General features: G+C 43.4%; 1 protein-coding gene across 2 annotated transcripts in view; it reads right to left on the bottom strand.

Annotated features, from left to right (window-relative positions):
• LOC137422192 (uncharacterized) overlaps positions 1 to 26,004 on the bottom strand; it is a 113,893-nt gene that overhangs the window by 54,568 nt on the left and 33,321 nt on the right. For both annotated transcript variants that reach the window (XM_078772079.1, XM_078772080.1), the window contains exons 3-4: positions 10,391 to 10,519; positions 5,794 to 5,855 (exon numbers count right to left, since the gene is read on the bottom strand). In XM_078772079.1, coding sequence (XP_078628205.1) covers positions 5,794 to 5,855; positions 10,391 to 10,519 — 191 coding nt within the window. The remainder of the gene's footprint in view (positions 1 to 5,793; positions 5,856 to 10,390; positions 10,520 to 26,004) is intronic.

Here is a 26,004-nt window from a genome sequence, read left to right as displayed (position 1 = left end):
ATCGCTTCCTCAACTTCCTTCTCAGTTATCTTCTCTGCCGGTCCTAAAACTGGGTTACTCTCTATGTTGCCATCCCATTCATTCTCTGTATTCAACAGCATTTCCATATATCTTTTCCATCTTTCTTTAATTCCATCTGGGTCGACAACGATTTGTCCCACTTCATCCTTCAAGCAACTCACCCCCATCACATCACACCTCTCTTTCGCTATGTGCTTTGCAATCCTGAATACTGCTTTCTGACCCTCTTCCGAATCCAAGCGTTCTCCGAATATTTTCCTACATGCCTCCTGCGCCTTTGCTACCTCTTTCTTTGCAGCCTTCCTGGCTGCCTTATAACTTTCATGCTCTGCTGTTTCTGCTCCCGTACCCTTCGCCTTCTGCCACTCTTTGAACTTCTTCCTCTTCTCGTCAATCCTCTTTCCAACTTCAACATCCCACCACCATGTTTCCGAGTGCCTCGGTGGTCCTTTTGTCCATCCACATACCTCACCAACGGCTCCCAACAGACTAGCTTTCATTGACATCCAACCACTTTCAAGCTCAACCACATCATCCTCTACCCTACTCAGCCTCTCTTTTAATGCCTCCCTTACTGTCACCTCTTTCAACCTCCACACCTTCATTCTCGGTTGGTACTTCACCCGCCGAGCTCTCCTCGCACCTTTCACCCTTATGTCGCAGACAACCAAGTGGTGCTGTGAGAGAGAGGAAGACAAATGATGAATTGCGAAAGATGATGGGAATATTGCCTGTGATTGATGCTGTGAAGAGGAACAGGTTGAGATGGTTTGGTCATGTGTTGAGGAAGGATGAAAGTGACTGGTTGAGAAGAGTGATGGAAATTAATGTAGAAGGAAGTAGAGGACGGGGAAGACCGAGAAAGACTTGGCTAAAGATGGTGGAAGAAGAAATGCGGGCAAGGGGGTTAACAAGAGATGTTGAAAATAGGGCAAAATGGAGAAGATTGTCATGGGGACCGCAAGGCTAACCCCCGCTCTAGCAGGGAAAATGGCCTTAAAATGCATGTTGTTGTTGTTGTTGTTGTATGTATATGTATATACACACTCCTCACAAAAGAAGTAAAAATAGGTTCCGTGGCTTGTGTGTGTTCATATTCCTGTTGAAGAGTACTGATACATCGTTAGTCACTCCATAAACAAATGCTGTGTCAGTAGAAGCCAAAGTTAAGTTTATACAACAACAACAAACAACAGGCATTTTAAGGCCATTTTCCCTGCTAGAAAGGGGGGTTAGCCCCAAAGTTAAGTTTATGTAAAAGACTGTAGCTGTATGTAATGACAATTAAAAATGTAAACTATTGTAATTTACAAATTATCATACACAAGTTCTAATTTACGGGGAAAAAATGAAAAAGAAAAAGTAGGCATTATGGGTTGAAAGCTGGAAAGAAAGAAAATAATATACAGTGCATCAGAAAGTATTCAGACCCCTTCACTTTTTTCACATTTTGTTATGTTGCAGCCTTATGCTGGAATCGTTTAAATTCATTTTTTCCCTCATCAATCTACACTCGATACCCCATAATGACAAAGAGAAAACAGGATTTTAGAAAGTTTTGCAAATTTATTAAATATAAAAAACTGAAATATCACATTGACATAAGTATTCATACCCTTTGCTATGACACTTGAAATTTTGCTCAGCAGCCTCCCATTTCTCTTGATCATCTCATCTTTGAGATGTTTCTACACCTTGATTGGAGTCCACCTGTGGTAAATTCAATTGATTGGACATGATTTGGAAGGGCACACACCTGTCTATATAAGGTCTCACAGCTGACAATGCATATCAGAGCAAAAACCAAGCCATGAGGTCGAAGGAACTGCCTGCAGAGCTCAGAGACAGGATTGTGTCGAGGCACAGATCTGGGGAGGCCTTCAAAAAATCTCTGCTGCATTGAAAGTTCCCAAGAGCACAGTGGCCTCCATAATTCTTAAATGGAAGAAGTTTGGAACAACCAGGACTCTTCCTAGAGCTGGCCGCCTGGCCAACTTGAGCAATCGGGGGAGAAGGGCCTTGGTAAGAGGTGACCAAGAACCCGGTGGTCACTCTGGCTGAGCTGCAGAGATCCTGTGTGGAGATGGGAAAACGTCCAGAAGGACAACCATCACTGCAACACTCCACCGATCGGGGCTTTATGGCAGAATGGCCAGACGGAAGCCTCTCCTCAGTGAAAGACACATGAAAGCCCGCTTGGAGTTTGCAAAAAAAGCACCTGAAGGACTCTCAGACTGAGAAACAAGATTCTGTGGTCTGATAAAACCAAGATTTAACTGTTTGGCTTCCGTCTGGCCACTCTGCCATATAGCCCAGATTGGTGGAGTGTTGCAGTGATGGTTGTCCTTCTGGAAGTTTCTCCCATCTCCACACAGGATCTCTGGAGCTTAGCCAGAATGACCATCCGGTTCTTATTCACCTCTCTTACCAAGGCCCTTCTCCCCCGATTGCTCAGTTTGGCCGGGCGGCCAGCTCTAGGAAGAGTCCTGGTTGTTCCAAACTTTTTTGTAGGCTTCCCCAGATCTGTGCCTCGACACAATCCTGTCTCTGTGCTCTGCAGGCAGTTCCTTCGACCTCATGGCTTGGTTTTTGCTCTGATATGCATTGTCAGCTGTGAGACCTTATATAGACAGGTGTGTGCCTTTCGAAATCATGTCCAATCAATTGAATTTACCACAGGTGGACTCCAATCAAGGTGAAGAAACATCTCAAAGATGATCAAGAGAAATGGGAGGCACCTGAATTAAATTTCAAGTGTCATCGCAAAGGGTATGAATACTTATGTCAATGTGATATTTCAGTTTTTCTTTTTAATAAATTTGCAAAACTTTCTAAAATCCTGTTTTCTCTGTGTCATTATGGGGTATTGAGTGTAGATTGATGAGGGAAAAAATGAATTTAAACGATTTCAGCATAAGGCTGCAACATAACAAAATGTGAAAAAGTGAAGGGGTCTGAATCCACTGTACATGGAGAGGAAAATAAATACTTGAGTGACAGTAAATAATAATCTGTACTATGTTATAAGAGAGATGTCTATACTATGCCGGGTACCCCTGCTAGTAAATAAATTGGTAAACGGCTCTAACCAAAATGCCAAATTTTAATAGTCCTGGCCAGGATGGGATGCCAGAAGGGCAAGCTTAACCTATTGTGGGCCTGGCTACAAACAAATTTGTGGGCAACAAATTGGGAAATAAAATGTAAACTACAACAACGTGACAACATGATTATGAGGTACTCGAAACAACACACACAATGGATTTTAGATTCGCCAAATGCATGTTCAAAGCAGGTAAGGCAAGGCAACAACAACGCAACAACGAGCAAAATAAAACTTGACCTCACGACCTTTGAAATGAAGAAAGCCACCAAATTTGCCACAACCAAATGTGCAAAAAATTGCCAAGGAATACGTGAGCAGAACACAGCTAATCCTGAAACATGTCTTCTTTCTTGTCTCTACAGATTCCATGGCACATGGAAGGCCTTTCACACACAAACTGCACACTCACACGTAGGCACACAAGAGACAACAAAGGACTTGACATCAAACAAACACAGCCATTGAACTTTGGTACTGGAGCACCCTAGGTACTGGCAGAGCCACCACATCATGGTGTTGATTTCTCCCCACCCCAATCGAGGGAATGCCAACGCACAGCATCTTGCCCATCTCCTCCTCCTCCTCCCTCCCCCATGGTCCAGCTTATTGATGGTGATTGTTAAGCGATGTGACATTTACTTTCTTCTCCGTTACATATTTTGTGCATCATCAATAACTACAGGTGGTTCCCTCATTTTACCGGGTGGGCCTAGGGGGCATTGGCCCTATTTTTTTATAATCTTTGGTATGACATGGCAACAGTTAGAACCAAACCAAAACCAAACCTACATGGTTCCCTGGTTCTACCAGGTGAGCCTAGGGGCATTGGCCATATTTTTTATAATCTTTGGTATGACGTGGCAACGGTTAGGACCAAACAGGAAGCCACCTGTACAGCCTGTACCATGCAGCATGTACATTTTAAAAGTCTTTGGTGTGACTTGGCAAAGATCCGAACAAAACTGCTGGCATCCCAAACTCAGAACAGATACTCCAACTACAACCTCACTGACTGCAAAAATTTAAGCAATAAACCAGTTTACGGTTCCAGTGTTCCAATGCAGTTGCAGTAAAGTAGCCACAATCAACAAAATGTTCCACAAAAAAACAATGCATGTCCTGCTGAGACTAGGAGGCAGCAGCCTCAATAAGTTGAATCAGATTCAGAGAATGATGATTAGAGGATGGGCCGCATAGGTAACTACAACGGCACTCTTCCGACGTCGACCAATATGCCTCCACCCACTGTAATTACATCTTACTATAATTCACCAAATGTCTGTCCGTCTGTTCGAAGGTACCGCAAAAACGGCTCAACTGATCGAAACGATATTTTGTGTGGGTAATCCTGGGATCTCCAGGAGTAAAATAGGCTATTTAGTTTTTCAAATTTCAGCTTTGGTCTCCAGTATTCTCAGGTTTGGACTCCCGCATAACATTCACGTTCGCATAACGTTCATTGTGACGATGTTCTCATTGTGACGATGTATGTGTTCATGGCAGTGTTTGACGTGACGGTGTGAATGTAATTTCGTAATGTTTTTCGTTTCATAATCCTTTAATGAACGTTTAATGCCCTTCAATGTCCGCGGCCGCACGCGCGCTACACTGGACGAGCCAGCGTGTACCTTGCCCTTCGCCGTTAGGCTCGGGTAAACCGCTGAGCCCCATCCGTGATGGGGACTGGGGCTTGAGACAGTGTCCTTCATTAAAAGTCTAATAAACGCTGTCTCCATCGATCTTGCCAAGGCCGTAACAGCCGTAACGTTTAATCTCTACATGAGAGAATTCCACATAGCTATTTGTGCGGTGAATACGCTAACAGATCGCTGTCTCCATCGATTGCTAACAGATCGCTGTCTCCATCGATCTTGCCAAGGCCGTAACAGCTATCGGCTCAAAATCCTTTTAACTGTTGATTTGGTACAGTTACACGTATCGGGAATTTGGTACACGTATCAGGAGTACATACGACCTTGCGATTGTGAACACTATTATCGATCACGATTCACGATCATCACGATCATAGTGTATCGATCAGGATTTGAAACATGATGGAATAATATTTACCGATATGAACAGTGATGTGGCTTTTATTGAAATTCTAAAGATAGTTTAGATTTTGATGATTTCCGTGTGATATGATTCAACGGATGTTTACATGAATCATTTAAAATTAAAAAAACCCTTCAATTTCTGATATGTTGCCTTTTCATTTGGGCTTCCCAATTGAAGCCCCGCCCATAGGGCGGATGCCGTTGCTAGTCATTATAATACTTGTACCAAATTTGATTTAAATCCCTTCAGCTGTTCTCCTGCATCACATTTTACCTGACATGATCTCTGACCTTCGATGCCAAAATCCAATCAGTTCATTTTTGCATCATAATATAAACTTATACCAAGTTTGGTCAAAATCCCATCACTGATTTCACAAGTTAGCTCAGTAACATAATTTTTACCCAATGGGACCTTTGACCTCGTGACCCCAAAATCTAATCAGTTTATCTTTACATCATTTTACATACCCATACCAAGTTTGACTTGGAGCCCTTCAGCCGTTTGGGCTTTAATTGAAAGCAAGTCGGAATAATGTTAAAACATGAGCACAACAAAATTCATATTGCATGACAAGTAATGCTACAAATAACAAAATGACTTCTCACCTTCTCCAGTTGTTATCAGCAGGAGGTGAAAGGTAAACTGACCCGTAAGGTGAGCTGTCGATGTGCAGAAGGTCAAGGAATATGTGCAGAAGGTAATTTCATACAAAAATATAATTATAATAGCCCAATGATAAATTATACACTCCAATCCATTTGCATCAATAAGCATTCTCATCGTCACTTGCATTTCTCCAATGGTAAATATGCTCGCTCGTACCAATCGGAACGTCAAGTTGCCGAATAAATTTTCCTTCAGACCTTAAAGGTCCACAGACACAGATTTTTTTTTGATATGATTATATGGACTTTTAAAGTAATAAACAAAGAACTGAACGTGGTTTTTCATTCTAATAATTTTTTGAGGTATTACAGTTCAAAAAGTAAACCCGTTGGGTACCACCCCGGAAAATTGCGATGATCATGACGGCATCTGCATGATGTACGTAATAAAAGGCAAGGCTGTCTCAGCATGCAATGGATAAAGGAAGCACAATTCACTTCAGACTTGTCAGAAAGTGAATTTGAGGAAGATTTTTCTGATCAAGAATCCTCTGATAGCCATAATCATTATATAAACAACCCACAGCAAACCTATTCTCGAGATGACGTAGCAGGTCACGTGGGTAATCAAATCGGCGTTTTTTGGGGGGTGTGGCCAATCGAGCATAAAAGGACACCAAAAATTCATTTAAATCTTCCTTCCAAGATATTTATTCAAGAGAAGAACAATGATTAGGTGTAAATGAAGCTACGTCGATTAATTAAACCAAACATTATTTTCTGTGTCTGCGGACCTTTAAGTGCTTGGGCATATTAAAAGGAAATGAATGTGTTGCGATATTGATGGGAAAGACATCAGAGGAAGTGTTTCGATACTACGACCATCAACTCAACGTGATATTTCTGCCTGTCCGTTGGTTTGAAAGCCCCACTACCTCCCAAAGAGGTAAACTGGGGCTCAGGCATGGACAGTATGTTTAACCTCCTGAAGGTCACTTGGTGAATGAAACGTCAGAGCTGAGTATTATAAAAGCAACATAAATATTGGATGATTACGCAAGCGGTTCTGCTGTACTGTATATCTAAACCAGATCATCATACACATTGGCAACTATCATAGTGGTAGACAGCAAAACCTGCCTAGAAGACACAAGAATGAAAAATGCAACAGATCATTTAGCAATTATAGACGTCATCAATCAAGCTGTCCTATTGCCAAATGTGGTGCTTGTAAGAACATGTTTCAGTGAAAGATTCACCAGATGTGGGCTGGCAGGACAGTCAAGAGATACGCATACTCGTCTCTAAGCTGTCTAGCCTGGGTTTGAATCCCACCCCAGCTATAAACTGGTCATCCTGGTGTTTCTGTCCCTCGGATAGATGATAAACTGGACGCACCTATCTGCTTGCATTAGTTGGTGATGTCAAAGATCAGTGCCCATTAGTTGGTGGACGGGATCCTTCGCGATGAGTAGGCGATCTATCGCCAGCACCAGGGACAAATGACAAATTAATAATAATAATAATAATAATTCATTTATTTTGTATAGCGCTTTTCCAGAAGCCCAAAGGCGCTTTGACAGAGTGGCAAACTCTAGTGTGGCAAAATTACTGCTCTAGCTGCTGCTGGAAAGGCAATGGCAAACCATCCAATATTGTCCTTATCAAGAAACTGTTTCGGCAGCACCAACGCTCTGCACAGGAGTATGGTACATCACAATCATCAGAATATATGGACAGAACTGATTCAGCAAACTTAGTTGGTCATCCTGTGAATGTTTTGCTCCGATTCATATCACAAACATACCTATCCATAATTATATAATAAAGGACATAATGTTAACGCCTTTAGCACGCATTTGAGACATACAAGTGGTGGACAAAAAAAATGGAAGCTCCAATGGAAAGTCACTTAATAGGGGATTGGGCCACCACATGCGCCCAGCATTGTCTCTGGATGCAACGTGGTATAGAGTCCATCAGCGTCTGGAATTCTGCATGAGGGATGCGGTACCATTTTTCCACGAAAACGTCAATAAGCCAGTTGTCTCCTCTGCTGACATTCACTTGTATACACTAAAGATAACAATGGTACCTTTCGTAACAAATGTTCAAATCAAGTGTGTTATGCATGCTGGTACCCTGGAAAAATTCCAAATTCCTACCGTGGGAGTTGTAACCGTGGGAGTTGTTGTATGCAGATGATCTGGTGTTGATTGTGGAGAGTATGGATGGACTGAGGGAAAAGATGAACAAGTGGAAGGAATGTATGGAGACAAAAGGTCTGAAGGTGAATATAGGAAAGACGAAGGTGAATATAGGAAAGACGAAGGTGATGGCAAGTGGTAAAGCATGTGGTGAGGTGGAAAGAACTGGGAAGTGGCCCTGTGCTGTGTGCAGGAAGGGTGTCTGAGTGAACTCCATTCAATGTACAATGTGCGCTGAGTGGGTTCATCAAAAATGTAGTGGTCTGAGAGGGTCATTAACCAGTGTGGCAGCTACATTCAAGTGTAAGGTGTGCACAGAGGGGAGCTGCAGATGGAGGAAATGTTGAGTTGGATCTTGGAGACGGCATGAAACTGGAAGGTGTGAAAACATTTTGTTACCTAGGAGACATGCTGAATGGAGAAGGTGGATCAGACTCGGCAACGGTTGCTAGAGTGAGATGTGCATGGAAGAAGTTTCGGGAACTGAGTGGCGTGCTGATGAGGAGGGGAGTGTTGTTGAAGCTGAAGGCAAAGGTGTATGATGTATGTGTGAGAAGTGTTATGATTTATGGGAGCGAGACATGGGTAATGAACGTAGAGCAGCAACTAAGGCTGGACAGGGTGTAAATGCGAATGGGGTCGGTGGATGTGCGGAGTATCGTTGAGAGAGAGGAAGACAAATGATGAATTGCGAAAGATGATGGGAATAGAGCCTGTGATGGATGCTGTGAAGAGGAACAGGTTGAGATGGTTTGGTCATGTGTTGAGGAAGGATGAAAGTGACTGGTTGAGAAGAGTGATGGAAATGAATGTAGAAGGAAGTAGAGGACGGGGAAGACCGAGAAAGACTTGGCTAAAGATGGTAGAAGAAGAAATGCGGGCAAGGGGGTTAACAAGGAGAGATGCAGAAAATAGGGCAAAATGGAGAAGATTGTCATGGGGACCGCAAGGCTAACCCCCACTCTAGCAGGGAAAATGGCCATAAAATGCATGTTGTTGTTGTTGTTGTAGTAGTAGTACCACGGGGGCTGCTTCAGCAGTAGCAGCAGATAAAAGGTAAAACCCAACAATGTCAACACTTGTGACTGGAGGTGGGCACCGTGACTCCAAGAGGTGCGATAAAAACAACAGACAAGGGTCTGACTAAATATTTTAGTCCCTTTGAAAAGTTTACAGAAATTCCAAGTAGTTTTTTCCCCAACTTTACAATTGCCTTATGCAGTTAGAAAAACATTACAATGATTAATACTCCCTGGTGTTAATGATCTAAATTGTAGGTGAAGCTGTAGAAAAGATGAAAAAATAGGAAACGTGCTCTTTTCTAGGGAAGGGGGGGGGGGGGGGAGGAGGGAGGGGTCTGGAGGTATGCTCTCCCGATGCTTTCAAAATATGCATTTTAGGTGTGATCTTGTCCAAATTGTTACAAAAAAAAACCCACAAATAATAAAAATGATATTTGGGGGATTTTTCTTTCTAATTTCACGTGAATGTCCATTGCTGGGAAGATAATGTTATTCTTTTTATTGTTTCCTTTGCAATTATAATGCCATTCCATGGAAGGACCCATGAAAACTGCTCCATACACCTAAACATGGCACACGTTTACAAACATGGGAATTCATCTGGATTATTTATAGTTAATAATCAAATCAGCAGATCATGACAATCATTTCAGTGCCTCAAATTTCACATGACAAAGCTCCAGTACAACGCCACAAAAGACATGCATGACTGACTGACTGACTGACTGACTGACTGACACACACACACACACACACACACACACACACACACACACACACACACACACACACACACACACACACACACACACCTCGTCCAGAGCAAACAAGACCCCAATCCCTCTGTAAAATGCAAAGCTGAATGAGCCGAGTGCAGTATCAGTAAAATTACCTCAATCAAAACATCACAAGCAAACGTGGCAAACCACAAACTAACCAACCATTCAGATTAAAGCCATGCATACTCATCCTTTGTGAAGCAAGCAAAAATCTACACTAACCACCCCCCCCCCCCCCCCCTCTTCTCCCACAAAGAACCACAAATTATAACAGCAGTCCTGGTGAAAGGCCTACATGTACAAAAAAAGTCCAATTAAAACAGCACATCTTTATGTTTGCGTTCAAGTATATGAAAGGTGGAAAAATAGCCGATGACGCCCCTGCAAGTTCATGATTCACCATCAATTTAAAATAGAAGAACATCACAATCCCTGTGACCTGGGGCCTCCTCTCACAGATGTACCATTTCAGTGAGTCGAAGGAAAGAAAACTTCTCCCTGGAGACGGGCTTAATAACGCAGATGGTGAGCCATTAACTGCTTTACATGTTCATGCGGCTCACTCTGTGGAGAGTGGACAAAAGGATATATGTCGAGTGTGCTTGTCCACAGGAAAATGTCGCCGGTGAGGGGACATGAGTCGTTTCCGACTTGACCGATCCACCAGCCCGTGATGTCGTGTTGCACACCAACCAGCATCCATGTTTGGATAGAACCCCTAAAAACCACAGCATAAAGTACATTTGTAGCATGCTGGCTCAATCAAAACACCAAGTGCCTCGTGGGCAGCCAGTATAATACTGTACAGTACTTTCTTGTTCTACAAAATAAAGTAAATAGTTATTTGATTGTAAGAAAATTTTTATTGTACCTCTCTCTACCTATACCTGTCAACTTGGTGAAACCAAGGCCTCAAATCTCACACCAACATTTGAAATAACAAAACGGTGATATATAGTGGAGGAAATAATTGAAAAAGCAGTTAAATCTGTATAAAATGCAAATAACAGGTGATAGAATCGCATCACACATGTAAAAATTAAATGCTCAAGAGTGGTCATGTGTTTATATAGTCCATCGAGAACTTCAAACGTGCTTACTTATCCACGATTTAGTCAACCCCAAGATGACCTAAAGATTATGACAAGTTATTAGTCAGCAAAAGAGGCAATTTTCATGGAATGAATACACAAACCAGCCACAATATGGAAAAGGGTCACTTAAATAAAGAAAAAAATATTTTTTGTTCATAGAAACATGGAAGACATTGCATTTTCATTGGACAGAATTGTCTCGTGACTGGTAGTTTAACCCACCCGTGAAGCTCGTGGTAGACATACACGCTGTAAGGGCGATGGCTGAACTAACCACGCTCTCAAATGGGATGTGACACCCAGTCACGCGGCTGATAACCAGCCCAGATTTGAGGGATTAAAATGGCCATTTTATCAATCACCCAGGAAGTCATTAAAATACACCACATCTCCATCAAAAAACAATAAACATTGTAGAAATGGGGGCAATAATCCATCAATCATGACGGCTTCTTTGCTAGTAACTACAACTAAGACAATTATCGGGGATGCCTCTTCGCGGTGGTTGTACCTCCCCAACCCCAATGCAAGTCGGGAGCTAAATCTTCCCCATTCCTGCCTGCAGCCCGAATTCGTCAGGGCAGCACGGTCACGGTCAGAGTACCGATCAGTCTCCATGGACCAGCCAATTCCCTCTTGACTCTTCTCTCTAACTGTTATGGCACTGACTTCGTGAAGAGGTGGACACCATCCTGCATGTGGGGGATCTCTGGGTCACTCTTGGGATATTGATACGCTGTCTCCGTGCCATGGGCTTGTTCGAGAGAACTGTGTAGGGCTATACAACAACAACAAATACAACTAAATCAAATCTCATCTTAATATATATTGTCCTTGTGCACAACACTTGCATCAAGAGATATAGTAAGATATATTTCAGTCCAAGGTGAGAGGTGCTTTGCCTCAATCCTATGAAGCAACAAAGGAAAGCTTTTGCCCAGTCTATTAAAATGTCTAGACTTTGTCTTTGTCTAGACTTTTCTAGACTTGAAATGTCTAATCTAATCACCCCACTCTTTGCTATCTGTCTACCATACTTCCAAGTTTGGTGTCATCTGAAAATTTAGAAAGCCAACTCTTAACCCAATGTCTTAATCACTGATGTAAACTAAAGTTCATAGAGCACATTACACCGTGCAGTCTTGAGGAAGGAAAGGACATGGGCCGAGTCTGTGAGCAGAAAACTTGATTGGTCGAGATGATATAAAATGCCATAATATTTTGTCCAAGTACTGCAAAACAGAAGGTTTTTGGAAATGCCAAGAACGTGATTTGTGTTCTACAGTGTTCAAATATGTAATTACATTGAAATAAAATAAAGATTTCAAGGGTTATAGAAAGCTTTTTCCTGAAGTTTACCACCGTTGATTCAGTGGCTTTTACACCACCTTATTTAGCACATTACATTAGTTATTTGTGCCTGTTTAGTCCTTTACGACGTCCTTAAAAAGAGTAAGTTTCCTGTTTGAAATGATTTTCAATTTTGTTTGACTGCAAGACACAGTAAACTAGAATGGCACTCTTCGACGTTGACCAATATGCCTCCACCCACATTATTGCATCATTATACATACTTTTACCCAGTTAGATTTAAATCCCTTCAGCTGTTGTCAAGCATCACATTTTTACCTGACATGACCTCTGACCTTTGACACCAAAATTGAATCATTTTGTCTTTGCACCATACGTACTTAAAACCAAGTTTGGTCAAAATCCCATCACTGGTTCACAAGTTAGCACAGTAACAGAATTTTTTTTACCTAAAGGGACTTTTAACCTTTGACCTCTTGATCCCAAAATCAAATCTGTTCATCTTTGCATCATAATACATACTTGTACCAACTTTGGTCAAAATCACATCGCTGGTTCACAAGTTATCATGGGGACAGGATTATTACCCACCATGACCGCTGACCTTTGACCTCAAAATATAATCGATTCATCTTTACATCATAGTACAAACTTGATCCAAGTTTGACTTCAATTCCTTCAGTCATTCTCTTCTTGGTTCGGGTCTGGCAGTGAACGGTTGTGTACCGGCATCTTGTCCTCGTTCCCATCTTACTTCTGGTGTCTGGGCATTGAGAGCGAATGTTCCCTTTTGCGCTTTCTCGTTCTAAAAGCGATAAGTGGACGTTTGTGCTTTGCTCTCTTCACGGGGAAGCTTCATCGTGAGAGGCCGTGTTGGGACATCATGCTGGTGGTTGTGCGGAGGAAGAGCAGCGGCCCGGGAACTGTGGTTTTCCGTGCAGAGGACGGGTGGACGAGCACGGCGTCGAAGAGCGGGCTGCACGCCTGCCGTTCGCTTCGCGCGTAAGGCCTGTTTCGCGCCAACGAGCGCGGCCTAGTGAATGAGGGTGAGCGAGGCCTTTTTCCCGCCAACACCAGAGCTGCATCCGGATTGCGTGCTCGGGGAGGGCCTGGACGATTTTTGGCACCCTGGCCAAGTTGAGCTAAGTGCCCACTAAATAACCAAACATTTATTTTCCAGTTCTTTTTCCCTTCGTCTGTTTTTCGAGTCTGTCTCTGGGGACGTCCCGTTTAGAAATTCAGTTTTATTGTGCCGCTTCCTTGTTACCGGCATTTTATCAAATAAACCTGTTTATTTTTGTACATTTTAATTCCGTTTTGTGTGAGTTTATTTATTACAGGTTTGAGGACTGCCGGTGGAATCCACGAAGGTAAACTCTCTGGTTTCTCTTCTCCCCCGTTTGCTCCCCACGCATATTAACTCCGCCATTGAACTGAACGCCTCGGAGTGTTAAAGCTCGTTTGGTCATCCGTGTTACCCTACGGTGTTCACCAAGGGTAGTCACACGACAATATATATGGGAGTATACGCTGGATTAGCGCATAGCTGTGTCCTTTGGACGACTCCTCAGCACCATCCCAACACACACCACAGTGTGTGCTACGGAGTGGTGTGTGCACCACTGTATGAGGTGTTTTTACAGAAGCCGTAGTGCAAATCCTGCCACCAACCTCATCGAGAGAGGACCCAGTGAGTTGGTACTTATTTTGCTGACTGCGGAAGGATGACAGGCTGAGTAAACCCCACTTGGTATTAATTCAACAGCTGAACGGATTCAAACTCAGGACCTAAGGATCCCAAGCCCTCCGCCCTAACCATTAGGCCAACACCAGGTGTTAACATATAGAACATATAATAAAGGGAGCGGGAGACAAGAGGAGGAGGAGAGAGGGAAGCACAACAACAGTAGAGAACAGGGACATCCAGCAATCTGTGGAAGGGAGAGGGCTGGGGCAGGGTACACGGGATAAACAATATGGACACAGCAGGGGCTTTCAGGAAAGAAAACAGGGAATTTGAAGGAGGTGGGTTTGGGGTGTATTACCAGGGTTAGAAAAGCTCAAGGTTTTGGATGGGGGAAGATATGAGGTGGTGGTGAAGAGCTGTTTTGAAGACCTGGAGGGAGGAGAGGGATTGAAGAGTGTGGGAGTTTGTTCCACAGGCAGGAAATAAGTTTGGTGAGCAGAGAGTCTTGATTTTGGGTTTTAACCAGAAGAGGGTAGCTGACATCTTCTTGTGTGAACTTGTGTGAATTCATCTTCTTGTGTGAATCGTCCTGCAGTAATATTTGCGGGACAAAGCATAGACAGAGCAGAGGATGCAAGGCCGGAGAGGAGTCGGTAGATTATAGAAAGACCACCAACCTGCCTGCTGTGAGAGAGGGAAAGGCCCTCAGAATCATCTTCATCGTGGGAGATACCAATGATCCTGAAAACCTTCGTTTCTACAGCATGAAGCAGAGCTAGGTGTGAGGCATCAGTACCAGCGGAGAGCAGTACTCCATCACGCTACCATAACTGAAACTCTTGTTATTGCCTTCACTGTGTAATGCATGGAAAAGTAAGTCATTATAACTGAAGAAGGATAAAGTAACATTTAGCTGAATCAGATGATGAGGATGATGATGATGATGATGATGATGCTGATGCTGATGATGATGTCAAAGGATAAACATCTTGTTATAACAACAAAGCACAGAGCCACAGGGAAGTTGACGATTTGATGATACTTGGGCAGTCAGGAAGCAGCAAAATAGGGCAGCTCAGAGACAGCATGGATGCACTTTGACACTCTAGCATGTCTATTCCCAGAATGTAAGAGGTAAAAAAAAAAAGCACTCCACCTAATGGCTGATGGGCCATGACAAAGTGAAAGCATCTCCGTGGATGATTCGCTGAAGCAGAGTGCAGACTTTGCACAGCACAAGGATTGCAAGCAGATGCATAGCATCACCAAGGCCACGCCCAAAGCCTGGTCCTCCAACAAGGGCTCATGTAACAATGCGTCCTCAGCTCCAAGAAGCCAGCAGATTCCAACCTACCCATACAGAAGGAAACCGACCCTTCAAATGCAGCCAGCATCTGAATCTCGGGAATGTGGCCAAAGCTCAATCCAGCAATACATCCACGTGCCACTCTCTTCAAACTTGTTCTCAAACTTTAATACACCCAATGAACCAAATTCTGGATGACCTCACCTCAAGGACCAATCAGTAAACAACATGCCACTTACATGCCAACATGCCAGACAGGCACAACTGAGATCAGCTCAAACTCCTGCTCAAACACAAGCGTGAATTGCTGCACAGCAGACCAGGCAGACAGCACTCAGGGCTGCAGAAACTCCGGCCCAGACAACTTCTAGAAAAGCGGCTGATTTAGCCAGGCATTCAGCAGCCAGGGCAGCAGAAACTCCGTTCCAGACAAGAGCACGATTTGATGCACACCGCACCAGGCAGACAGCAGTGAGAGCAAGCAAGTGGCAGAACAAGAGGCTTGCTGCCTTTCAATACGACTCCTCCATCAACTATGAAGATGATTCTATTGTTCACATAGGTGGAATGTATGTCATTTGTAAACACTGTAGAGTGTAGAGCAAAGCAGTGGAAGGCTGAATCACCTGGAATGTGTTGTGCTGGAGGCAAAGTGCTTCTCCCTCCCCTCACAGAACCACCTGAACCACTAAAGTCACTTTTAGCTGGCAGCAACAGAGACTCCCACAATTTCTTCGCAAACATACGAAAGTACAACTCCTGCTTTCAAATGACCTCATTTGGTACTACAAGCATTGTGCAGCAACAAGGATGCATGCCAACTTTTAAGGTTCAGGGACAGGTTTACCATTTGGCTGGTTCGCTTTTGCCCTTACCTAATGAAGACCCAAAGTTTCTTCAAACTTATTTCCTGGGTAATGAGCAGCAGCAGGTACAGCAGCGCTGCAGAAATATTACAACTGTCAGAGAGGAAATTGTGCTGGCCCTTCAGCAGATGCTCCATGCTCATAATAATTATGTTAAGAGTTTTCGCACTACTTTGCATAATCTAACCGGGCCAAACTGGAAAGTAATCATCCATGCTGACAGAACTCCAACAGGACAGCATCCACGGCGCTTTAATGCTCCTACTGTTTCGGATGTGGCTGTCCTCATATCTGGACAATAATTCAATCGGCAAGACATCATTCTCCAACAGCAAGATGACAAACTGATTCGTATTTCTGAAGCTACTAAGGCCTATGATGCCTTGCAGTATCCTCTCATATTCTGGAAAGGTGAGGATGGATATCACTTTGAACACCAAAGACGTGATGGAAAAAAAGTGTCTGCCAATGACTTCTATTCCTACCGAATTATGGTCAGACAAATGGACAGTCATATTTTGCGATATGGTCAGCTCTTCCACCAATTCATTGTTGACATGTATGCCAAGATCGAGTCTGAGCGATTGTGCTACATCAGACACAACCAGAAGAGATTAAGAGTGGAAAGCTATGTTCACCTTAGAGATGCTGTTGCAAATGATTGTCATGCTGCCAATGTTGGACAGTTGGTTATACTGCCCTCTTCCTTCACAGGGGGTCCTCGCTACATGCATGAGTACACACAGGATGCCATGACTTATGTTCGCTACAATGGTAGACCTGATCTGTTTATCACTTTTACCTGCAATCCTACATGGCCCGAGATCACAGCAGAACTTATGCTTGGTCAAACAGCCCAAGACAGGCATGATCTTCTTGACAGAGTGTTTCGCCAGAAGGTTATTTCACTTATGAATCTCATCACAAAAGGTGCTGTTTTTGGAGATTGCAGATGTTACATGTACTCCATTGAATGGCAAAAGCGTGGATTGCCACACATCCACATTTTGGTCTGGCTTAAGGATAAGATTCATCCAGCTCAGGTAGATGATATCATCAGTGCAGAGATTCCAAATCCTACCGAGGACAAAGTATTGCACGAAGTAGTGGTGAAGCAAATGCTCCAATGCTCCATGGTCCCTGTGGTAACATCAACACTCATTCTCCTTGCATGAAAGCGGGAAAATGCACAAAACGATACCCCAGACCTCTTCTTACAGAAACTTAGACAGATCAGGATGGATATCCTTTGTACAGAAGAAGAAAGCGAGGTGATGAGGGCTTCACCACTACTCTCAGAGTGAAACAACAAGAAATTGTCATGGACTACCAGTCGGTGGTGCCCTTCAACCCTCTCCTTTCACGCATCTTCAAATCACACATCAATGTTGAAGCATGCTCCTCAGTCAAGTCTATCAAGTATGTCTTGAAGTATGTCAACAAAGGTACTGATCAGGCAGTCTTTGGTCTGCAGAGAGAGGAAACCAAAAATGATGAGGTATCAGCATATCAGATGGGTCGTTACATCAGCAGTAATGAGGCTGTGTGGCATATTCTCAACTTTCCCATTCATGAATGCCACCCCAGTGTTATGCATCTTGAGATCCATTTGTAAAATGGGGAAAGAATTTACTTCACAGAAGAAACCATGCTGCAGCGAGCCCAGCAGCCACCTAGGACCAAACTATCTGCAATATTTGATTTGTGCAAACAGGATTCCTTTGCTAGAAGCCTTCTCTACTGTGGAAAAAAAAAAAAAAAAAAACACCTTTAGAGGCCATTTTTTCCCCGCAAGCGGGGGTTGGCCTTTTTCAGGAACTGTGGTTGTTGTTGTTTTTCGGTCCCCTTTTTGAAGCAATGTTTTACGGCCGGATGCCCTTCCTGACGCCAACCCTTTTTGCCGCCTTTAACGACAAGCAGGGAATTACCAGTGAACTGGTACTCAATTTGCCGACCTCGGAAGGATGACAGGCTGAGTCAACCCCCCTGGCGTTAATTCAGCGATTGACCGGGATTCGAACCCAGGATCCTAGGATCCTAAGCCGGCACCCTAGCCGCTAGCCCAACACCAGGGTCTCTACTGTGAAGACTGTGAGGCTCCTCACACTACTCCTACTCTCTACTGTGAAGTGCCCAGATATTACACCTGGCAAGAAGGGAAAAGGGCATTTCAGCCAAGAAAGCAAGGTGCAACAATCCCTGGACACCCTAACATCAGATCCAGTCAAGTGTTAGGTCGTGTCTACACTGTTCATCCCAGCAACTCTGAGTGCTTTTATCTCAGACTCCTCCTGCACAACATTAATGGTCCAACCTCATTCCAGGATCTCAAGACAGTTGCTGGATATGTCTGTGCAACATACCGTGAAGCTTGCCTGAGAGGTCTCTTGGAAGATGATGCACACTGGAACAGCACTTTGGAAGAGGCTGCAGTCTCACATTCTCCAAGCAAGTTGAGGAGCCTCTTTGCTATCATTATCTGTGCCTGTTCACCATCCAATCCTGAGCAACTTTGGCATAATCACCAGAACAGCATGACAGAAGACATACTGTATCAAGCACAACAAGTCAAAAAAAAAAAAACCTGCAGTTTACCTCTGCCATGTACAACCAAGCACTGGTACTCATTGAAAATACTGTACAGTCCATGGCTAGCAAGGATCTTCAACAGTGTGGAATGCCTGCTCCTGTACGAACTGAACCTGCAACTCTCAGTCGAGAGATGCTTCAGGCAACCACCTATGACATTCAACAGCTGCAACAGTATGTCCACCAAAATGAACCACTCTTGGTTCCAGATGAAAAAGAAGCTCATATAAGGATCAAACAATTGTTGACATCTGACTCGGGTGGAATTGTTTTCCTTGATGCCCCTGGTGGAACAGGCAAAACGTTTTTGATCAACTTAATTTCGGCACAAGTTCGTTCACTACAGCAGATTGCTATGGCAGTGGCCTCATCTGGAATTGCTGCAACTTTGCTCAAAGGTGGCAGGACTGCTCATTCTGCCTTTAAGCTGTCACTCAACCTGGCCCACAATGAGAGTCCTGTGTGCAATATTGGCAAAGGATCTGGACAGGCACAGGTTCTAAAGCAGGCCAAGCTGATAGTATGGGATGAGTGCACAATGTCTAACAGACTTGCATTTGAGGCTTTCGATCGCACCTTACAGGATCTCAGAGGTAACAGGTGGAGTCACACTCTTGCTCTCTGGAGATTTCAGGCAAACTCTACCAGTCATTCCAAAGGGTACACCTGCTGATGAGTTGACAACATGCCTCAAAGAATCCTATATTTGGAGACGAGTGGAAAAACTCCATCTTTCTACCAACATGAGAGTTGCACTTAATAGAGATGTCTCAGCAGGCCAGTTTCCAAAGGTTTTACTTCAACTGGGCAATGGTCAGCTACCAGTAGACACTGAGACTGGAGATGTCACAATACCCCCAAATTGTGGAACAATCATCAACACATCTGAAGAAATGCTATTAAAGGTTTATCCTAGCCTCTCACAGAATTATAAAAACCATGAGTGGCTTTGTGAACGTGCCATCCTTGCTCCCAAAAATGACATTGTGCAGGATATTAATGCCACCATCATTCAACAGCTACCAGACCAATCCACATGGTACAAATCAGTTGACACTGTAGTTGATATGGACGATGCTGTCAACTATCCAACAGAGTTTCTAAACTCTCTTCAGCTCACTGGCGTTCCACCTCACAATCTGCAACTGAAAGTGGGAGCCCCCATTATGTTGCTACGAAATTTGGATGCACCAAAACTCTAACGGTACAAGACTCGCTGTCAAAACTCTTATGCCCCATGTGATCGAAGCCACCATTATGACTGGTTGTGCCAAGGGAGAGGATGTTTTTATTCCACGGATTCCCATCATCCCAACAGATAGTCAGATATGCCATTTCAGTTCAAGCACCTTCAGTCTCCAGTGAGACTATCATTTGCAATGACCATCAACAAGTCTCAGGGACAGTCTCTTAAGGTTGCTGGAGTTGAACTGACAAGTCCATGTTTCTCTCATGGTCAACTCTACGTTGCATGCTCATGTGTTGGGGCAAGCACACATCTTTTCATCAGAGCACCAAACGGCAGAACAAGAAATGTTGTCTACCCCAGAGCTCTTGCTGACTAAAACACGTCTGTTAATATTTTACCTAGGCAGCGCTGGTGGCCCAGTGGATCATGTGCTTGCCACGCAGACGATCCGCGTTCCAATCCCAGCAGCGGCAAAAATTTGTGAAGCCACCAAATGTGGCCCGTTCTGAGATATAGTCCCTAAATGGATTGAACTTGGACCTAAATCACCAACTCACTCACTCTTTTTTAACTTAAATGACAACTTATAGCACGTTCTTATGTTATGTACATATAATTACATACAACATGAACTACATAACAACTTGCTATAAGTCAAGTCATTTACTTTCTACATATTTGGAACCCGGGCAATGCCAGGTACCTTTGCTAGTTATTTATATAGACTGGTAATTAAAGTACTGTAGGTAAAATTCAATGGCTATGGCTCGGGTTTGAGTGTAACGTAATCATATTATTATTATATTCTATGCAGCTTGTGGCTGCTGGTTGCATCATTTCTGCACGAGCAGGTGTGCCGCTGATGCAGTGCCCCGTTTCCAGTACAATACTCATTTTGCCGACCTCGGAAGGACGACATGTCGTGCGGCTGAGTCAACCCACAGTGTTTAGCGGTATGGGTATTTCCGCACCCCATTAGCAGAATGGGTATTTCCATGATCATAAACACGAAGATCAAGCATATAATAACTATGATTTCCATCAATACTACCTTCATTGTCAGAGGACAAGGGAGCAACAGAGTGATCAGCCATAAATCCATGTCACTCATTTTTTTCCATGTAAATGTATTCCAAATTACAACTACTGCCTCATTCAAAGCAATGGTAGCTTGATATGTTGATTGGAATACAGAAGTGGTCTTTGTGCCTACTTGATAACACAGCATTTATAGCAGTCCACTAAACTGGACAATAAACTTTAGTGGACCAGAGCAGTCCACTAAAGACAATGTCAACTGGGAAAATTGCAAGTTTAATAAAAATCTTCATGAGAAAAACAATTCCAAACCCTCACACTGCACCACTGGCTTTGGATGAAGCAATAATGTTCTGCACCACAGATAATAGCCAATCAGCAGTGCCTGTTCAGGAATGCAGACGTCATCTCAAGCACTCGCACTGATATTGGATTAAGGAATCAATAACTACAAGCAGGGACCCACAGAAATTCCACGTAATGTAAAATGTGCCTGAGGTCCACCACCGAAGAAGCTTCATTCCTCCCCACTTCAACCCTGCCTCCCCCCCACCCTACTGTTCCTTTTGTTCTGTTGCATCCTGATCAATTAAGTGCTCTAGCCCTTCCACGAGCCTTGTCTTGACCTTGTACACAAAAGGACACCACCCCCACTTCTCAGGCAACCCCCTTCCATCCCAAGTATTCAAATCAAACCCTAGGTCTTCAAACCCCTTCACCATACAAAGTCCTCAACTCCCCCCCAACCCCCTTCACCTCAAGTCTTCAACCCTCCTTCAAAGCTTAAACCCCCTCCCCCCCTCCTCTCCCAACTATGTCCCCTTTATGCCCCCACCTACCCAAACTGTATGTCCTCCCCTACACCTTTCCTCAACTCCCTCCCCTTTCCTCAGCTCCCTCCCCTTTCCTCAACTCCCTCCCCTTTCCTGAACTCCCTCCCCCCACCCATCCATCCACATAAACCCCAAGTGCTCAACCTCCCTCCCCCTGTAAACACCAAGTCCTCAACTCCTCCCATAAACCCCAAGTCCTCAACCTCCACTCCCAATTCTACATCTACTAGGGCATTGCCCGTACGTGGGTGCCCGTTCCTTGCCAAAAAAAAAAAAAAACGCTACCCGTACGCTCTACCCCGCCCGTACGCCCGTAAACAAAAAATAACAACGCTCTTCGCTTCCGCCCTTCGCTCTGACTGAATTGGGAGAAATAATGCGCATAAGAAATCGAATTACGTACCGTAATGGCGGTCAGCTCGTAACGCGCACACTGTCCGGAAGTTCGCATATCGCATATCTATCTATCTATCTATTAATGCCCAATTATTCAATTATCGCCAACGTATTTTGGCTTTTTGCAATTTAATCGCAAGGAAAAGTAGAAAGAGAAGAGGGAAAAAAAGAAAAGCCTTGCCTTGCTGCAAACAGCTGCTGCAAACAACAACAACATGGAAGGCTGCACTGTCCGGAAGTTGGCATATCGCAGTTACGATTATTTTAGTGTTAATGGCCAATTATTCAATTAGCGCCAACGTATTTTGGCTGTTTGCAATTTAATCGCAAGGAAAAGTAGAAAGAGAAGAGGGAAAAAAAGAAAAGCCTTGCATTAACGCATTAACGCTTGCATTGCATTAACGGTTCGGCACACGTGATAGCTCGCTGCTCTCTGATTGGTTGAAGCGTTTTTTGGACATAGCTCGGTAGTAGGGTGCATCAAACGCCCCATGATTTTCAAAAAGTTGTTGTATTTTAATGTCTATTCCCTCAAATGTTACACTTGTTGGTAGAAGTATGTATGCAAAAAATAGATGAAATCAGAGGTGGTCCTGGGTGGCCACCGGCCACTTTTATATATTTAGGGCCATTTAGGGCCACAGCTAAACTACTTTACAAGATAATGTAAAATTAACTACAAGATAATGTAAAATTAACCATTATACCTATATACAAAAGTAAAGTCCTACTTTTACTAAATGCCTAATATCAAACAGTTAAAACAACCTTACATGTCAATGTAAAATTAACCAAAATCGTTCTTCATATTACAAAGTTGTAGTACAGTGTTGTAGTATTGTACTTTCATTGATTAAAAGTTTGAAAATGTATTAAGCACAACGCCAATGTCACTACTCCAACTTTGCTCGTTTCCGCAAATTTGGCCTCGCTTTGCGGTCACATTCAACCACTTGAAGAAGATTTTGGAAGTGGTCTTCTCTTCTTGCAGTTGAGACAAAATCAGTTGCGAGCTTTACTGCTCTCTCCGCAGGGTCATTCACAACATTAAGTCCATCCACAATGGACTTGGCTGCCTTGAAGTGCTCATTGTTCTGCCAAGTGTCAACATCCTCTGTTAGGAAGGTCATATCTAGGTGAAGAAGGTTTACTGTAAACCACGAGTCCTCGTTCACAAGATCAGCCAGGGTTGTCGCTTCTGTAATTTTTGGAAATGACGGTTTGCCATATCCAGAACCGTAGCGGTGTTTTGGAGTGCTTGGCATTTCATCTGGTTGTACGGCCTTGCACACATCTGCAAGGGCACGACGATCCTTTTGAGGAATTGCATTGCTGAACAGTGCCAAAACAACCAGTTCTGGGGTTAAATACCACAAATGTCTATCAAAGGCTTTCACAGCGCTGACTGAAATGGTTGAGTTGACAGCTTTATAGTTGAGCAGAGTCTTGTAAAAGCACAAATCAAACCATGGGGCATTTGAAGCAGACTGACATATGAGCCACCAATCACAATAAATATAAACAACAAAAACAACAAACTCCTTCAGTTTTTTCTGTTGATGTTGTGTTGTTACAGTTCCTCGAGGTAGTAGAGAAATTTGCTCTTCAAGTAGGCATATTTTGATGGAATAAAGAATCTTTGACATCCACCTTGCTTTATGCATGGCCCCTGGTCTGTGGAGTGTTCCTTGTTTTGTGACATCATCATCGAGGACTACCTGGCAGAGTTGTGCCATTTCCTTGTAGTCTTCCCTGCAGTATGAAGCGCTTGTGCGGATTGTGCTTAAAACCTTGTTTTTGCAGGATAAAAGCAGCTGTTGTGCATAGTCATTGTACATGGAAATGTCAATTTTGGTTAAACTTTCATTCTTTGCATGCGATATGCGTTCCCAATTCTTCTGGAATTTTTGGAACAAAGATACTTCTGGAGACTTTGATGCCTCAATTTTGAGAACGTCAAACACATGATCCAGGATTACCTCTCCAACATGATGGCGACATGCACACCACAGAAGAGCACGGTCCAGTTTTGATTGAATGGTAACACAGGCAGCTGTAACGTGTCCAGTGTTTGATGCTGTTGTGTCAAAACATAAGTTGACAACTGATTGTTTGCACTTCCATGAATGTAGATACGTGTAAGTGTGCTCGGCAATGATGTCACCTGATGACCTATCACTTCCAGGAGGATATCTAGCCACCCCCAGTAGCTTTACATCAGTGGCATTCCCAACCAACACTGGCAATCTTTCTTCCTTGACATTCTTGTTTGTGAGCGTTGGTATCTGCTTGCCATCCCAGTGAAGTGTTGCAGCTGTTGGGGCGATCCAATTTTCTTGAATATCTTTGGCGATAGCACTTGTTATTGATCGTCGAGCCTTATCAGCAGTTGAGTACGACTTGGCCACACGACGTGGATCACCTCCTGCCTCTTGAATTACAGCTTTGGTGAGCGCAACCTGTTGAACAGGAGTTATGTTTAGTCGAGTAGCAACAGACACAACTGAATGTCTTTTCAGAATATCATGAGGAATAAAGGCAGATGTACCTGCATATGTTGATCTGTGGTGACTACGCTTCCTTTGAAACTCTGGAATCGCCTCTTCTTCAGTTTCTTCCAAGCTATCTGCAGAGTCACTATCATCAGAGCATACAGAACTAATTGTCATCTCTTGTACACTGGATGATTCATGACGTTCTCGTCTTGAAGCTTCCGCTAAGAGGCGTTTTTCTTTTCTATGATCTTTATCAACTTTCTTCTTGTCAACACCACCAAATGAGGCTACTCTGTCAGATTTCATTGACTCTAAAAATACTCTATCTTCCTCATTCTTAATGTTTGTCATTGCATCTTTTGTCCATACACCAAAGGTCTTATCAAGACGTTCATTCATGGTTTGCAACTTAGCCAAAGTGCTTGGAGATTCTCGGCGAGAAACAGGTATTTGACGCAATTTGTTATTGTCATTAAGAAGGTCAAGTATTAGTTTGCAGCATTGATGGTCTGAAAGCATAGGAATATTTGCTTTAGTGTAGAATTTTTTCAGCTGGATAAGGACGATGCTGGCAGATTTCCATTTCAGTGGCTGAGTTTGTTTGCCTTCACATATTTCTTTCTGGATGTACCACATCACGCATCGAAGAACCTGCCGGCAAGTTGGGAGGCGGACTCCTGTCAATGTACCATCTGCTTCTGTAAAAGCATTGCCAAGACCAAAAATGGCACTTGCTAATCTGGTCTTCTTATCTGCCATCTGAAAGAAAATAAAGGATATTATTAGACTACTAGTATGGGACCCACGATTAGACCTCCGATTTCATTCATGTAAAAATACAAACTAATTATCAAACCATCGTTTTTTGCATAAAATTGTTATATTTGTATTCCTCTCATCAAGACCTTCAATTTGATACCAAACATGACTAGGTTTGGGTGTAAAATAACAAAATCAAACATTTTTACATAGTGCGGCCCCGAAAATGGCCCTAAATATATAAAAGTGGCCGGTGGCCACCCAGGACCACCTCTGATTTCATTTATTTTTTGCATACATACTTCTACCAACAAGTGTAACATTTGAGAGAATAGACATTAAAATCCAAGAACCTAAGGGCGTTTGATGCACCCTACTCGGTAGGTACTTGTCCGATTAATTACAAACCTTGAAAAGGCACATCCTCGGGTCCCCAGCAATATACCTGGCAAGTTTCAAGTATATCGGACCCGTGGTTGTCGAGAAACAGCGGTCACAGACACACAGACACACAGACAGACACACAGAGATTGCTGGAATTATAGATAGATAATAATGAAAGGCAGCATGTGTCAGTGTGTGCATCTCCTCCATAACGCCAAAACCACGAAACCTGGCAGCCTCAAACTTTGCATGCATA

Source organism: Myxine glutinosa, chromosome 2 (assembly GCF_964187855.1).
Source record: "Myxine glutinosa chromosome 2, kmMyxGlut1.1, whole genome shotgun sequence".
Taxonomy (NCBI): Eukaryota; Metazoa; Chordata; class Myxini; order Myxiniformes; family Myxinidae; genus Myxine; species Myxine glutinosa.
The sequence above is the reverse complement of the archived record's forward strand: the minus strand, read 5'-3'. Positions and strand labels throughout refer to the sequence as shown.